At 39.7% G+C, this 13,984-nt stretch overlaps 1 protein-coding gene across 1 annotated transcript in view; it reads right to left on the bottom strand.

Moving 5' to 3' along the window:
- Nucleotides 1-399: 399 nt before the first annotated feature.
- The window catches only part of ACO1 (aconitase 1), a 37,767-nt gene continuing 24,182 nt past the window's right edge, over nt 400-13,984 (bottom strand). Inside the window, exons 10-21 of the mRNA XM_082074759.1 lie at nt 12,948-13,064; nt 11,709-11,868; nt 9,163-9,298; nt 8,566-8,650; nt 8,130-8,286; nt 7,462-7,586; nt 6,618-6,722; nt 5,838-5,980; nt 4,300-4,447; nt 3,773-3,895; nt 2,351-2,536; nt 400-1,102 (exon numbers count right to left, since the gene is read on the bottom strand). Of these exons, the coding sequence (XP_081930885.1) occupies nt 989-1,102; nt 2,351-2,536; nt 3,773-3,895; nt 4,300-4,447; nt 5,838-5,980; nt 6,618-6,722; nt 7,462-7,586; nt 8,130-8,286; nt 8,566-8,650; nt 9,163-9,298; nt 11,709-11,868; nt 12,948-13,064 (1,599 nt within the window). The 3' untranslated portion in view covers nt 400-988. The remainder of the gene's footprint in view (nt 1,103-2,350; nt 2,537-3,772; nt 3,896-4,299; nt 4,448-5,837; nt 5,981-6,617; nt 6,723-7,461; nt 7,587-8,129; nt 8,287-8,565; nt 8,651-9,162; nt 9,299-11,708; nt 11,869-12,947; nt 13,065-13,984) is intronic.

Below are 13,984 nucleotides of genomic sequence, written 5' to 3'. Positions count from 1 at the left end.
AGTAAGAGGACATTTGTTATCACTGTAAACAGATTTGCGTGGTATTGTGGATATGGCAGTCACTGACTTCAATGAACACATTGCTGTAACAAGTGGTTGCTAACTGCCATAAAAGTTGTTGACACGAATCTTGAAATTGTGATGGATTGTCTTCTTGAGATCACAAAACAGAAGGAAGTACATCACACTGGTATTCTGTTAGATCACAAAGGATTGCCAGTATCTGACAGTATTTGTATTCATTCTGCCTCATGCACATTTTTTAAAGAAACAAGAATTAAAAGATTAGAAGTCAAGACTTGTATGACTCCTCTCCTACAGAGACAATAAAAGAAGTTTAAAGTCAAAGCTTTGTTCTGCATCTCGGTAGTGAGGATAACATGACAAAAACCACCAAACTTCTTAAAAATAAATTTAATTTTATCCATTAGAAATAGTATCCCCAATAGGTCCACCTTTTCACAAAGGCTTAGATTTTAAACAACAAAGTTCACATTTTTAGAAATTAATAAACAGCTAAATAATTGATTTCAGTGTTAGATGCAAATTCTGGTCAACTGAATAGGAAAGCAAGTCAATATCAGGTAATCAGGAAGGAATAAACATTTTTATACTGTCAGTTAATTTTTGGACCACTGATATAAGCACAGCATTTAACTTCAAAGTAAATGGACCAAATAGATGAAATCAGCACATGATCTTCAACAGTTCCACAGATTCCAGTAGTATTTTAATGACTTTTGCACTGCATTCTAAGATAAATCAAGCCAACCAGCATACAAAACAAATAATAAATGCTCTTTAACTGGGCAAGCATGTCCAGTCTCCTGATACACAGAATAACTCAGCATTGTAAACAAGCCTTCTAATATAATCCACAAAAAACCTGTTCTCTTTATGTTCACGCTTTCACATTTATGATTACCATGGTTTGATTGCGCTCACCAGAAGCAGGCTTGTACCTGGACGGTTCGCTTAATGTTTTTGATTAGGATGCCATTTTACGGATCATGTAGTTCAGAATGCCACCGTTGTGGAAGTAAGTGAGCTCCACGTCAGTGTCAAATCTCATAAGGGCCTGGAAGGTTTTCCCAGTATCCAGCTGTTGGGGTCAAAGAAAATCATTCAAACAGCAGAACCATTGACATGTTATATGACATCATAGCAAAATAAAGACTATTATGATAGTTTTGCCACCTGAAGAAACTCTGACAGAAGGCTAAACTGAACAAGCACTGGACATCAGCACTTCTTTCTATAGTAGACTACAGCCAGCTGCTTAGGGGGAAAGTGGTTTAAAACAAACCATAATAAACACAGTGTGGAGTCTCCTTGCATTGCATTTGCTTCCTCATTTATGTTTATGGTGGATATAAGCCTAAAGGCATGAAAGCTGACCATCCTTGCAAGTGGTTATACTAATCCACTCTCTGTAGTCATTCTTCTGGCTGAGGTACAACAGCAACTCTAATTTTATTAGCTTTCCTTGAGGCCTAGTATTTGGGAATCGGAAAAGCACAAAGACAAGTGTATGAAGTGAATAAAACCACTGTTTCACTGAAGACTCCTCTAGTCAGGTACTTCCAGATGAATGCACAATGTTCACCTGTGACTGATCAGCTGACCAGCTCCTTGTGATCTATATTTTCTCCATTTCAGGGTAGTTAATGAGGCACACAGAGAAAAACTATTGTAAGCAACTAATCCAAGGAGATCACTTGCATTAAATGAACATGCAATAAGCAGACTGTTTTGCTAACCACAGGAAAAAACCAGACTTTGATGCTATTAGATTAAGTCAGTTTCATAGATGTTCCAATCAAAAATAAACCAAATTTTTATAGTAGATGCTAGTATTTTTCAGAAATAGGCATAGGTTTAGAGGCAAAGCTAGACAGAAAGCACTCTTTCAAATACAGGGCCTGCTATGTTAGGTATGTTTAGACTTCACTTTGAATGGTGCAGTGTACAACATTCTGTCTGTTAAACTGCCAATGAATTTTACAAAAATTTATTTAAATAAATTAGTTTATTTAATATTTACACTTCACTTTCTGTTGTGCTTCAAATATTTAACTGAGATAGAAAAAATTATAGTGGACTTTGAAAGACTGGTCCAAAATACAGAACTGCTTTGTGCTAAATGAAACAGTTTGGGCATGCTTTTTTTATATCCCATCATAGCAAATCCTTATTACAATGACTGTTTTCATCCCCTTCACTCACTCAACTCTCCCTTTTTCAAGTGACAAAGGCTTACTCCCATATGAAAGGTCACTGTTTGAAGAGACAGTTAATTTTGAGTTAAATTACAGTGATTCAGAAAATTCAGCCTTTAGGTGCCTCATACCTTAATCTGGACGTTCATCTGTGGTTTTAGTTTTTCAGGAATGACAATCGTGTAACGTTCCCGTCCAGTGAGTCCTAAAGTCCCTGCATCCTGCCCAGGTAAATACTGCAGAGGAATCACTCCCATCCCTACGAGGTTGCTTCGATGAATTCTCTCATAGCTTTCAGCAAGCACAGCCTTGACACCCTGGAAAATACACAATGGGTATAGTTATATTTATGGTCAGGGTAGCATTTATGTGCTTATAGGAAGGAAACTGGTACATTTGTGGTCCCCTCCATCCATCAGTTATTGGTAGAGTCAGTGGGACTGTCTGACAGCAGACTGCCTGGGATTACTTGATTGTATGTTAACTTCCAAACATTTTTAAAGTAAATCTGATTGTAAAAAAATTACATATGCTTTCTCAGGAATCCCATATACTTTAATGTGTCTTACATAGAGCACCACTATTCATTTCTGTAACTCTTGCTAATTCAGTGTTGCATTCCTACACTACAAGCTCCAGGATGCAGCTTAATTCATTTCTAAACTTTTACATGTTAATACAGTTAAGACAAAAAAAAAATCACCACTGGAAAAACAAACAAACAAACAAAACCTACAAAAACACAACAACAACAACCAAAACACAAAACATCACCAACAAAAAGAACAAACACAAACCACTCAAAACAACACCACACAAAACCACAACACACAAAAAGCCACACAAAACAAAAAACCCACCACATCAACAACATAAGACAAATCTAATCTTAAACACCAACTTTCCTAAAACTTTGTTTAATAATACACAGTATTGCATTCACAAATTCCACACCAAGAAAGTTCAATCAGAGTTCAGGCTAGTAAAGAGTGTAGGAGAGGACAGACAAAAAATTAAACAAATATTTCACTGTGCGTGGATTTCTGTTAGGCCCCTATAACAATACTGCCAAGCATCACTGCGATTTGCACAGTGAAGCAATGCTAAATTTCATTTTCACTGATACTACTTTTCTCTTACACTTTCTGTCTTCCCTGATGAGTGAGCTGGAGGAGGCAGCTGGAAGGAGATCCAAAGTTTACTGTGTTATGGGAAGCAGAAGTAAAGAAACCAGCCCTTCTGGTGTTGCCTTGTGGGTTTGTAGCTTAAGATCAGTCAAGGCTTCTGGTCTGAACAGAAGCTATTAATATTCAGCTTTTGCAACTCTACTGTGGCTCTTGGAGGCAGCTGAGATTTCAAAATAGCTCTTGCTACCAGAAGTGTGAATGAGCTACCCAGGATGAGCTAGTTTTCCTGACAAATGAATGCAGTTTTGGGGTTGTCATATGCAGGGACAGAAGCTGGACTCGATGAACCTTGTGTGTCCCTTCGAACTCAGGACATTCTACGACTTTTAACTACTGTTCTCCTTTTAGTTTACTGTAGTCACTCACCAAGAGGAATGGTCCTTTAGCTGCCCAGTCTCTGGAACTTCCTGCACCATATTCCTTCCCAGCTAGCACAATCAGAGGATGGCCAGCTTGCTTGTATCTTTCTGCAGCATCAAACACGTCCAGCTGGAATGAAAATGCCAAACACTTTATACACTTTTTTGGGGGTGGAAGCACAGTTCCAGGGAAAGAGGAAAAAAGCGTCCCCACACAAACAGCTGATGCCCACACCCTCCACCAAGCAGCACTTCAAGGTTATTAATCATACAGTGCTTTGTGGCTTCTAGCCTGATCTCACTCCTAACACAAACATGCACCCTCCACTACCATTCCGCAGTGGTTATACTCCCCACTGATAGGACTGAGAGCACCACTGTTCAGTAGGGATGTGTGACCTGCTTCCCTAGGGCAATATAGCTCCTGTCCCCTCATTAGTTTTACTTAAGAGGCACTTAAGTAAATTAACTAAGCTGTAAGAACAAAAGCCAGTACTAATCTACTGTCAGTGAGCCTCAGTTTAGGGTACTTACAGTTTCCCCAGAAGGGAAATGGACAGTCTGAGGTCCTTGTTTATCAATAAATTTGTTCACCAAGCGAATGTTTGCAAATGTTCCTCTGGCCATGACAGCATCATTACCTCTGCGGGAGCCATAAGAATTGAACTCTCGAGGAGTCAAGCTATTAAGGGAAAAGAACGAAATACAGCAAATTGTGTTATTTTTAAACTGAAGCACTCAGTGCTTTAAAAAAATAATGAACAAGTATTTCTGAGGCAGGTATGCACACCGTTCCCATCATGGTAGTAGCATTCGGTTAGCTGATATTTCTACTTTTAAGATTTTTTTAAGGGAAAAAAAGAATTAAAAAAATAGAAGTATGCCTACAGCTTGGTCATAGAAAGCAGCTTCCATAGTATTCTCATCCCTTGCCCCAGAAAACAGTATCTGATAGTGATGCAAGGACATAGTTCACGTTAGGTCAGAAGATGCAATAGAATTCTTTTCTTAATAGCTGGCTACAGAAAATCCTCATTATTTATATTACCATAGCATCTGGAACAAAGGTAGAGACACCACTATGCTAAGCATCTGAAAGGCAGTGAGAGACCCCGCTGCAAGTTAGAACTACTGAAGAAAATGTTCATTTGCAAACAGAGGTACGGGAATGACAAGACACCAGTAAACAGAAAATGTGCTGCAATGTGACAGAAAACTGGACTGTCTGCATTGGGCTACATCCAAACAGCAGCTATTACATACAACTTGTGTTTTGTAATGTGTGTAGGACTATTCAAAGTGACTGACAGCAGAGAGCCAAAGAGTCCAGAGCAGTTAGTTCTCCATAGATCACACTGTTTTAATCAATTTCCTCTCCAGAATTGTTGTGGCTAGTGAAAATCTTTTGTAATGTCACTGCTGTTCCTCAAAAGAATTCTGAAGTTGTAAGAAAAGCTAAACCAGAGAATAAAAGTATTCTATTATCTGTGAAGTCCTAGTCTTGCCTTAAGTTGAAACCAGAGTACTAAATTGACATGCTGACCATAGAAAAAGAGGAACATTCTACAGCAGTCTGTACTCCAACCACAATAGCTTTGCCAGTTTTTGCAGCTGTGCTGAAATCTAAAATTCTGGATATTCTGTAGCTCCTGATAGCCTTGATCTGTGAAACAGTTGCACAAGCTAGACTGAGTATAAAAATCAGTTTTTGGCACTAAGGACCATAGTAATTTTGCTTTGACAGAGAGACAAATCCTGATTCCCTTATTTATGAACAGACTTACTACAAAAACTAGCCTGAAAGTTGCCTTATTTCCCTCTCCCCATACAGAGGTCTTCAGCTCTCCAGTGTAATAGACATGCACACTCTGTGCAAGTTCTTACACTTGATGAACACTGGTGAAATAGCAGAGAAATAAATACTTTCCTTTCTTCTTTTATATACTCTCCAGATATCCATCAAGATACAGAAGCATAAGTGAACAGAGAGCAAATACACGTGCCTGTAACATGGTAACTTGTGGCTTGTCTCCGCTTCCGAATTTATAACAAGAACAAGAAGCAGTGCTTACCCTCTGCTGGTCAAATAACGGGCTGCAGGACTATTTCTTGCGATATTCCCAGCTGGAGATATGTGATCGGTTGTCACAGAATCCCCAAAATTCAGCAGGACATAAGCACCTTCTATTGTTTTTGGGGTCTGAAGAGCCAGAGTCTAAACGGTCATAAATACAAACAAAATCATTAGAATATGATGCAGAATTCCTTTACCTTTCTCAAAAGTGCCAATTGCAAAATAAAGCCTCCTTTTTTATACAAGGAAGAAAAAAAAAAAACAACTATTAAAATTATATTCTTGAACAAAATATGACAACCTGGCCAGCTGTCAGCAAGTTCATACATGAAAAATACAGATGAGGCAAAAAAATAAGCTGAGGCTTCCTGTGATACATGCAAGAACACAGACAAAAATACAGCATTCCTAGACATCTGCATTTTCTTTTAAATGGTGCTGTAACAGCAATTTGAACACTGAACTATTTGGTGCAGAATTGTGGGTTTCATTTCCTGGCCTTTTCCCTCACTTGCTTTGTGACTATTTAAAAATACTCCAGCTTAAGAGGAAACGTAGACTTTCCAAAAGCCCTGAAGTGCCAGGCAACCCTTAAAATTTTCAGATTGACTCATGCCTTTGTATTAGAATGAACAGAATAGTGTAATTCTAGCATTTGAGAACCAAGGCCTCAATAGGCTATGATGGATGCTCCCATGCCCCTTGAAGGGGCTTTGCTTCACCTCTAACATTTGTCAAGGTTGATTTGGTTTGATTCAAAAGGAAAACATACACGTACCAGACCATCAAAGAAAGGTGGAGACTTGATGTAAGTTGACTTGGGATTCCAACTATATAGTTTATCTGAAGGAGCATCTAAGGCATTCCAAGATTCGTTTACCGTCTGAAAAACACACAGAATCATCTCATTCATTTTCAGAAGCAATGGAATTACTTCAGAATCTGTGTAAAACTGCAAATTTAACTTCAGCAAAAGCCTTGCGTATATCTTAAAGCAGTTTGGTCAATACCTACAACAATACACATTATGTTTGGAGGGGTTTTTAATGATTCTATCTATCAAGAGTGTTAGGAAAGCCTCACTTCATTACAAAAGAAGAGCTGCTCATCCAGTTCTCTGACAACAATCTGTATTATGTACACAGATAACACTTCATAGTTCTTAATTCAGTAATCTTAAACTTTCCTAGCATGTAAACCTTAAGAATATTTTGTTTCAATACCTGATAAAGGCTTGAAGATAGACACTACTATGTACAAATTCTTTTCTGATGTGAATGCTATTAAGTAATGCAAATGAAGATTATTATGTCAGCTAAAGAAAAACATACATGAAACTGGAATATCTCACTTTCTAATATCAGCCTGAGATGACTGTTTAAAACACATCATCTATCTACTACAAGAAAATATCATTAAGGAGCAATTTTCAGGACATGACTGTAAGAACCAATTAATTAACCAAAAGCCACACACACACAAAATCTTATTTGAATACTTGTCAGAATAGAAACAACAGCAATAGAAACAAAAGGTTCATTTCCTCATCAAGACCAGCTTATTTAACATCTTAAAAATAGCACAGTACATCAATCAAACTACTGTCCAGGGGATTAATTCACCTCTATTTTTTGGTAGACCTCCTTGAACATCCCAGGAATAACAAACTGACGCTCAACAGCCTGAATCTCATTTCTTGTTGGCCAGATATCTTTCAGGAAAATCTTCTCCCCTGAAGCATTTACTCCTGTAGAAAATGTTATTGTTATGTTTGTTGCATAAATTTTCCACTGAGAAAGAACAGAAAGGTTTATCATGGTGTTCTTTAGCTATGTGTTCCTTCGATCTTTGTCAACATTCGTGAAACACACTTTATTTCGCCCACAAGGGTCTGACAGAAGAGGGTCTCATACACTTGATGCTGTCTGTACATATGCCTTCTTCTGTGATTTCCAATGGCCTTTCAGAATAATTTAGGTTGGAAAGGATCTTTGAGAGTAGTCTGTCTGAACCACCTGCTCCAAGAAAGTCTACCAGACCAGGTTGTTCATAAGTGCTACCCAGATACAACCAAAGAGATGCCCCTTGTGGAATTAGAATACTGGTGAGGCTTGGCTTTCCTGTCTCCATCATACAGACTCCTTGCTGCTCTGTTTCTTAACAATTGCATGCTTTGTATGCCAGAGGTACTCAGTCATTTGAAGCATCTCCCTAGGACAAATGCTTCTGAAGAGCTTACTCCCAGTTTAGTTTATAAGCTGTGAAAAGAAGCATCCTGACACTGTCTTACCCAAAGGCTCTTTCTCAAAGTTGATCCGGACAGTCCCTGCAATTGCATAGGCTATTACCAGTGGCGGGGAGGCTAAGTAGTTAGCACGGGTGTTGGGATGGACACGTCCTTCAAAATTTCTATTGCCAGACAACACACCCACCGCTACGAGGTCTCCCTGCAAGACAGTTTGAGACAAAGGTAGCTGAGATGCTTGCAAACATCACATAGCCAGCAGGTCTGCAGAACTACACTGTGCTGTAATATCAATGACTGGACAGTCACAGAACTGTCTCCTTCCAAACAATCCCAAAGCACTTCCCACAGAAAAGAGAATACAGACTGAAATTACATGGCACACAGCTGAGAAAAGCCAGTGCACAGTACAACACAGCTGAGACCAGCACACAACAGAGAACAGCTTACCTAAAGAAGCTGCACAGGAAAAGCTGCATACCTGTGTGATGGCCTCAACAACAGACTCTGGAAGGGGTCCACTGTTGCCAATACATGTCATACAGCCATAACCCACCACATCAAACCTAGACAGAGCACAAAAATCATCAGTGAAGAAAAAGCTACTTTGGAGCAAAACATTTAACCCTTAGCGGTTGACTAGGGTTACTTTCAGAAGATGTATTGTTTTAAGAAATTCACTGCTGCTGAAACCATAATTTTTGAGAAGTTCAATGTGTGTCACTGCAGCAACTATCTGCGAACACAGAATGAAGATCTGGGAAATGTGTTATCCAGCCAGACGAACAACAACATAGCATCTTTTATGCTATTTTAAAACCATTACTCTTGAAAAACAACTCATTTTCCTGCTTAAGAACTAAGTCTTCAAGAAGCTACGGCAGGCAACAGGACTTCTCCCTCATTGGCACAAAGCCAGCCAGCACAACAGCAGTGCTTTAACCCATACAAGATCACGTCATAGGGTACCTGTCATATCTTTTGAGCTGTACAGAGAAATAGTTATTCCACTGCTTAGCTTGTTGTCAATGCTTTTAGTTATGCAGCCATAGGAAAACAGTAAGAAAAGTACTCTTACCCTAGTTGGGAAAGGTAACTCATAACTCCACTCTCCCTCAGATAGTAAGTGACAACACCGCTTCCTGGGGACAGGCTAGTTTTAATGTATGGCTTCACAGCCAAGCCAGCTTCAACAGCTTTCTTAGCAAGCAATCCTGAAAAATGCAAAGGATAGTTACAGTTTTTTTCCTGGAAGCAGGACAGTTTGGTGGATCAACAGGTTAAGAGAAGTATCATCACATGACTGAAAATCAGAAACGGCTCCATTTCCAGCAATGAAATGGTACAGCACTAATCCCAGAATAAACAGCTGGAGCTCAGGTGCTCTGTTGAACTGTAGATCCAGTCTGCAATTTCTGCTCCAGTGGAAAGCTGCATTCAGCAAGATGCAGTCACACTGGGGCAACATGTAGCATTCAAAACTCAGACAGTTAAACGAACACTTCTCTTAAGACAAGTGTCTCACAAAAAATGCAATGAAGAACAGTTAACTTCTCACTTACGGTGGTCTAGGGACACAGTGCTGAAACAACTGACAACGTATGACCTGTTGCCCTCAGAAGCAGATGGCTACGAGAGCACCACTCTGGCCCTTGTCACAAACAAGCTGTCTCACAATCTACAGCTTGTTGCAGGAGTGCTGCTGTACCACTCCTGGTTTTGTAAAAAACATAAAGATGTTTTAGTGGAGCGTATGTTACGAGAACCATATTTATCCTGAATTTCTTCCTTTAAATGAATTGTCCGTACACAGATGAACATTCAGAAAACAAGCCCCCTCCAGACCTTTCCCAGGTCGGTCATAAAAGCAGCAGCAGCTATGCAAACTATGCAAAACTTCATGTTCCCATGCTTCATTCTCCCTCTCACACATCCACTTACATAAGAAAATACACACCAGCTCTGCTTCAATACAACATGATCTCCAACAGGAAAACATCATCAAATGGGTTTGGTTTTGCCAGCTGTTTGACAGCTCTGCTAGACAGGACCTCTACCTTTAAGTGTTGTGTGAGAAGGCCTACACTGATAGATTTAGAGGTCTAAAGGTAGATACGTGAATTTTAAAAAGCAGTCCTATTCCTGAAATTGCTGAGGCTCCTTAGCTGCCAGAGCAAGCTGTGGAAATGGGAGCTCTTGGCTACTTTTGAAAAGGCGACCATGAACAATCTTCATCCTACTACCTGAGAACCTGACAGCTTGTTTGAAAGTGCTGACTTCTGTCTTCCTGCTAACACCAGTTCTGGAAAGAATGCAAAGTCAAACTCTAAAATCTGGCAATGAAATGTGAGAACTTAAATTGCTTTGTGCACCCTTAATCCAACACCTTTGTAAAGTCAGGTTAGGCTGTCAAGGTTAGTACAGCATGCACTCACTATCCCCACAGACACACAGTCCCTGCACATCATTTGGTGCACCGGATATACAGTGGTAGCTTGAAAAAACTATTCATATTTTAGATTTCTTTTAGCTTGGTTACTTAGTGTGGAAGCACTGTATGTTCCATTTACTTCCATTTAAACCTTATTCTGAAAGCCAAATTATCACTTTTCTTGTAGGTATCTCAGAGGTTCTCAACACTGTAGCATACAGTTACTGGAGACTGACAAAATTACTTTTTCTTTCCTTGTCAAAGTCAAAGTGTAGGCACCACTGTAAGGAAAGGCAACAAAGGTAAGAGTACCCACTAAATCTGAGATCCTTAAGACTATGTGCTTTGGGCTACTGTGTATTAAGTAGAAGTGCACGCACCCAATATACCAATTTTACTCGTATCTGCAGAGCATTCTACACTTTAAACCCACAGAGCTATTAAGTCAAACAGGCTGAAACATCAGCATCCCCGCTGCCACACAGAGAGACAGAAATGCATGCCATTGGCTTGGGAGCCAAACACTTGATGAAACTATATCCTAAGCAGGTGGCACAACTGAGATATACACCCACCTAGAACTAAGGTAATAGAACAGAACAAAGACAGTCTGCCTGGAGGAAACCTACTTTTTGATCCTTAGAAGAAAGAAATACAGCTCTATTTCTGTAATCATCATCAGGATGGACCTGAGCAAGGCTCTGAAAGATGGCAATCCCGGAGAACAGAGTTTTCCTCCTCTACTCACCCTTTATATGCCCTCAGACTCTTGCTGTTACAACTCCATACACCTCTAGCTGGGTTGGTGTTTTGTACTCTGCTGCCAGATCAGAGCACCCTCAGACTTAAACCCACTATTCTTCACTGTTCCTCTTCTTGTGGCTCTGACTTTCAATAGCCTCTTCTCAGCTCTATCTAAGGGCTTCCGTGCATTTGAACAAGTGTCAGAGGAGCTGCTTAACTCCAGCTTGCCCTGTAGATGAGCCAGTGCAGGAAAAATACATTTTCTTCAACCCACATTTCTAGCTATAATTTCCATAAATCCTTCTGCTACCCTTAGGAACTAAGCTCAGTTTTAGCACTTCAAATGACAAACACAGTACTGTGCATGTAGAATTACACCAGTGTTGTATGTGTCTTTAGTTCACACAGCCAGAGCCATAGAGAAACTACTGCACACTAAGCAAACTTACCTGCTCCCAACATAACCGAGGGGTTGCTGGTGTTCGTGCAGCTTGTAATGGCAGCAATCACTACTGAACCATGAGCAAGCTCAAAGTCACTGCCCTCAAAATTAAATTTGACTACGCTGTTGTGTCGGTCTGGGGCAATTTGGAATCCCTTGAATCCTTGCTGTAAGAGGACAAAGTAAGAAGTGAAAGGATGTGATTAATGTAAATATTTTTACTGGAAATAAGTACAGGCTGGGAATTTCCCAAGTGAGAGCATCTGTCAGTCACGTTTATGCTTGCAGGCTTGCATCTCTGGCCAGGCAAAGTGGCAGACAAAAATTAATTTTCTGGGGTCTATCCTATTCTCTGTTTACTGGTAAAAGAGGCAGACTTTGCAGCCAAACATATTTTATGTTTTTTCCTGCATGAATATATCTTTCAGATTGCTTAGATGCCTCTTGCTCCCATGTACTCCAGATTCTTAACCATATATAGTCTTGTTACATGATTTAGTCCTGAGATTTTAGCTGTAACACACAGGATTTTTAAGCTGTGAAAATCAAACAGCTCAAACTTATACTAAGAGCTGACAAGAGAAAAAGCCTGACAATATGAGAAAAAAACATACGCAAAACCAAAGAGCAAGAAGGTACTGTTCACACCATGAAAAATTATGCTTGGAATTCTGAAAGCATAAGGTCATTTACTGGAATTTGGAACACATAACAAAACAAGAAATATTGGGAATTGCTGTAGTTTAAGTTTCTTGATTTACATACCAGGGTTCTGTAATGCCTTTAACATAGACAGTTACCATATCAGGTAAGGATTCAAACTGATTTTGGAAACTTAAGTGTCTGGGTATATTAATTCAAATTAACATCTTGCTCTTCTTTCAATGACCATTTCTGACTGGATGATGTAGAGACAAGTCTTTTTTCCGCCTTTACCACAAACACTGAAGAGTCAGAGACACATGCAGTAGTGTATGTCAAAACCATGTTAGGCCTAAGACTGATCTAAAATCAGAAAAACTACTACTTCAATACAACATGAACACCTTCATGTAAAAGAAGCGTCACCCCAATTTTAAATTACCCATTACTGATGTTATCTTTTAAACTGCATTCAAGCATCCTCATTTACATCATCATTTACTTTTCAATGGGCAAAAAAACAACACAGAATATAGTTCCTGAACACTACACAACTTTTAGAAGCATGCACTATTTTGTATGCCCAAAAGCTTCTATTCCCTACCTTGGCTCCCAGACAAGTCTCAAAGTCCTCCTTCATATCTGACACAGCGACTTTGTCCTGAGGTCTCTTTGGTCCACTGCAGCAAGGCACGACAGTATGGAGATCCAACTCAACAACCTATTCAGCAAGAGGCACAGAGAGTGGTTCAGCACTGCATGACAAGCTGAAGCCAGTTAAGCCACAGGTATGCTTACTTCTGCTGATGAACCAAGGCTGTCTGCACATCTTTATGTTTGTTTGCAGAAGGGAAAGATCAAAACAAAAGGAACAGTTCTATTTTCAAACTCTGCCAGCTCCCAGGTATGGCTCTCAAAAGTACCCCAGTTATTAAAAACCCAATGTGTGACTAAAGCATCTAAACAATAAAGATTATTTTGAGAACTATGTCCTTTTACATGCTAGCAGCAGGGTACTCTTCAGAAAGCAATGATGCAAAGAAATCATGGTACTGCTATAAACAAAAGCAGACTATTCATCTTGGCCTTAGCGAAAACATTCATTCTATTATGAAGCAGATTATCATATTTTTCTATTCCTCATCCATGTTTCAACTTTGGTTTTATAGTGTGCTGCATCTTTCCTTATTTACTAAGGTTTTTGAATAGTCATGCAAACCTGAACATAAGTTGCAAGACAAATTCTTACTGTAGAGAAAACCCAGAATATTCTTGAGTTTCCAGGACACAGAATAAGATCTTGATTTTCTTGCACAGAAAACTGCAAATCCCAGAACAGTTCAAGTTGGAAAGGAGAAGGGACCTTCAAAGGTCATCTAGTCCAACCCCCCTGCAATGAGCAGGGACATCTTCAACCAGATCAGGTCGCTCAGAGCCCTGTCCAGCCTGGCCTGGAATGTCTCCAGGGATGGGGCATCTACCACCTCTCTGGGAAACCTGGGCCAGTATTTCACCACCCTCATTGTAAAAACTTTATCCTCATGTCTAACCTTATGTGGTCTGTGGTTACCACACAGAGCTTCTACGTGCCCTGACTCACACAGTAAAGTAAGCTGCTGGGTAAAAGTGGGACAACGCTTA

The sequence above is a fragment of the Streptopelia decaocto genome, assembly GCF_964273445.1.
Source record: "Streptopelia decaocto genome assembly, chromosome: Z".
Classification (NCBI taxonomy): domain Eukaryota; kingdom Metazoa; phylum Chordata; class Aves; order Columbiformes; family Columbidae; genus Streptopelia; species Streptopelia decaocto.
This window is presented reverse-complemented; position numbering and strand designations above follow the sequence as displayed.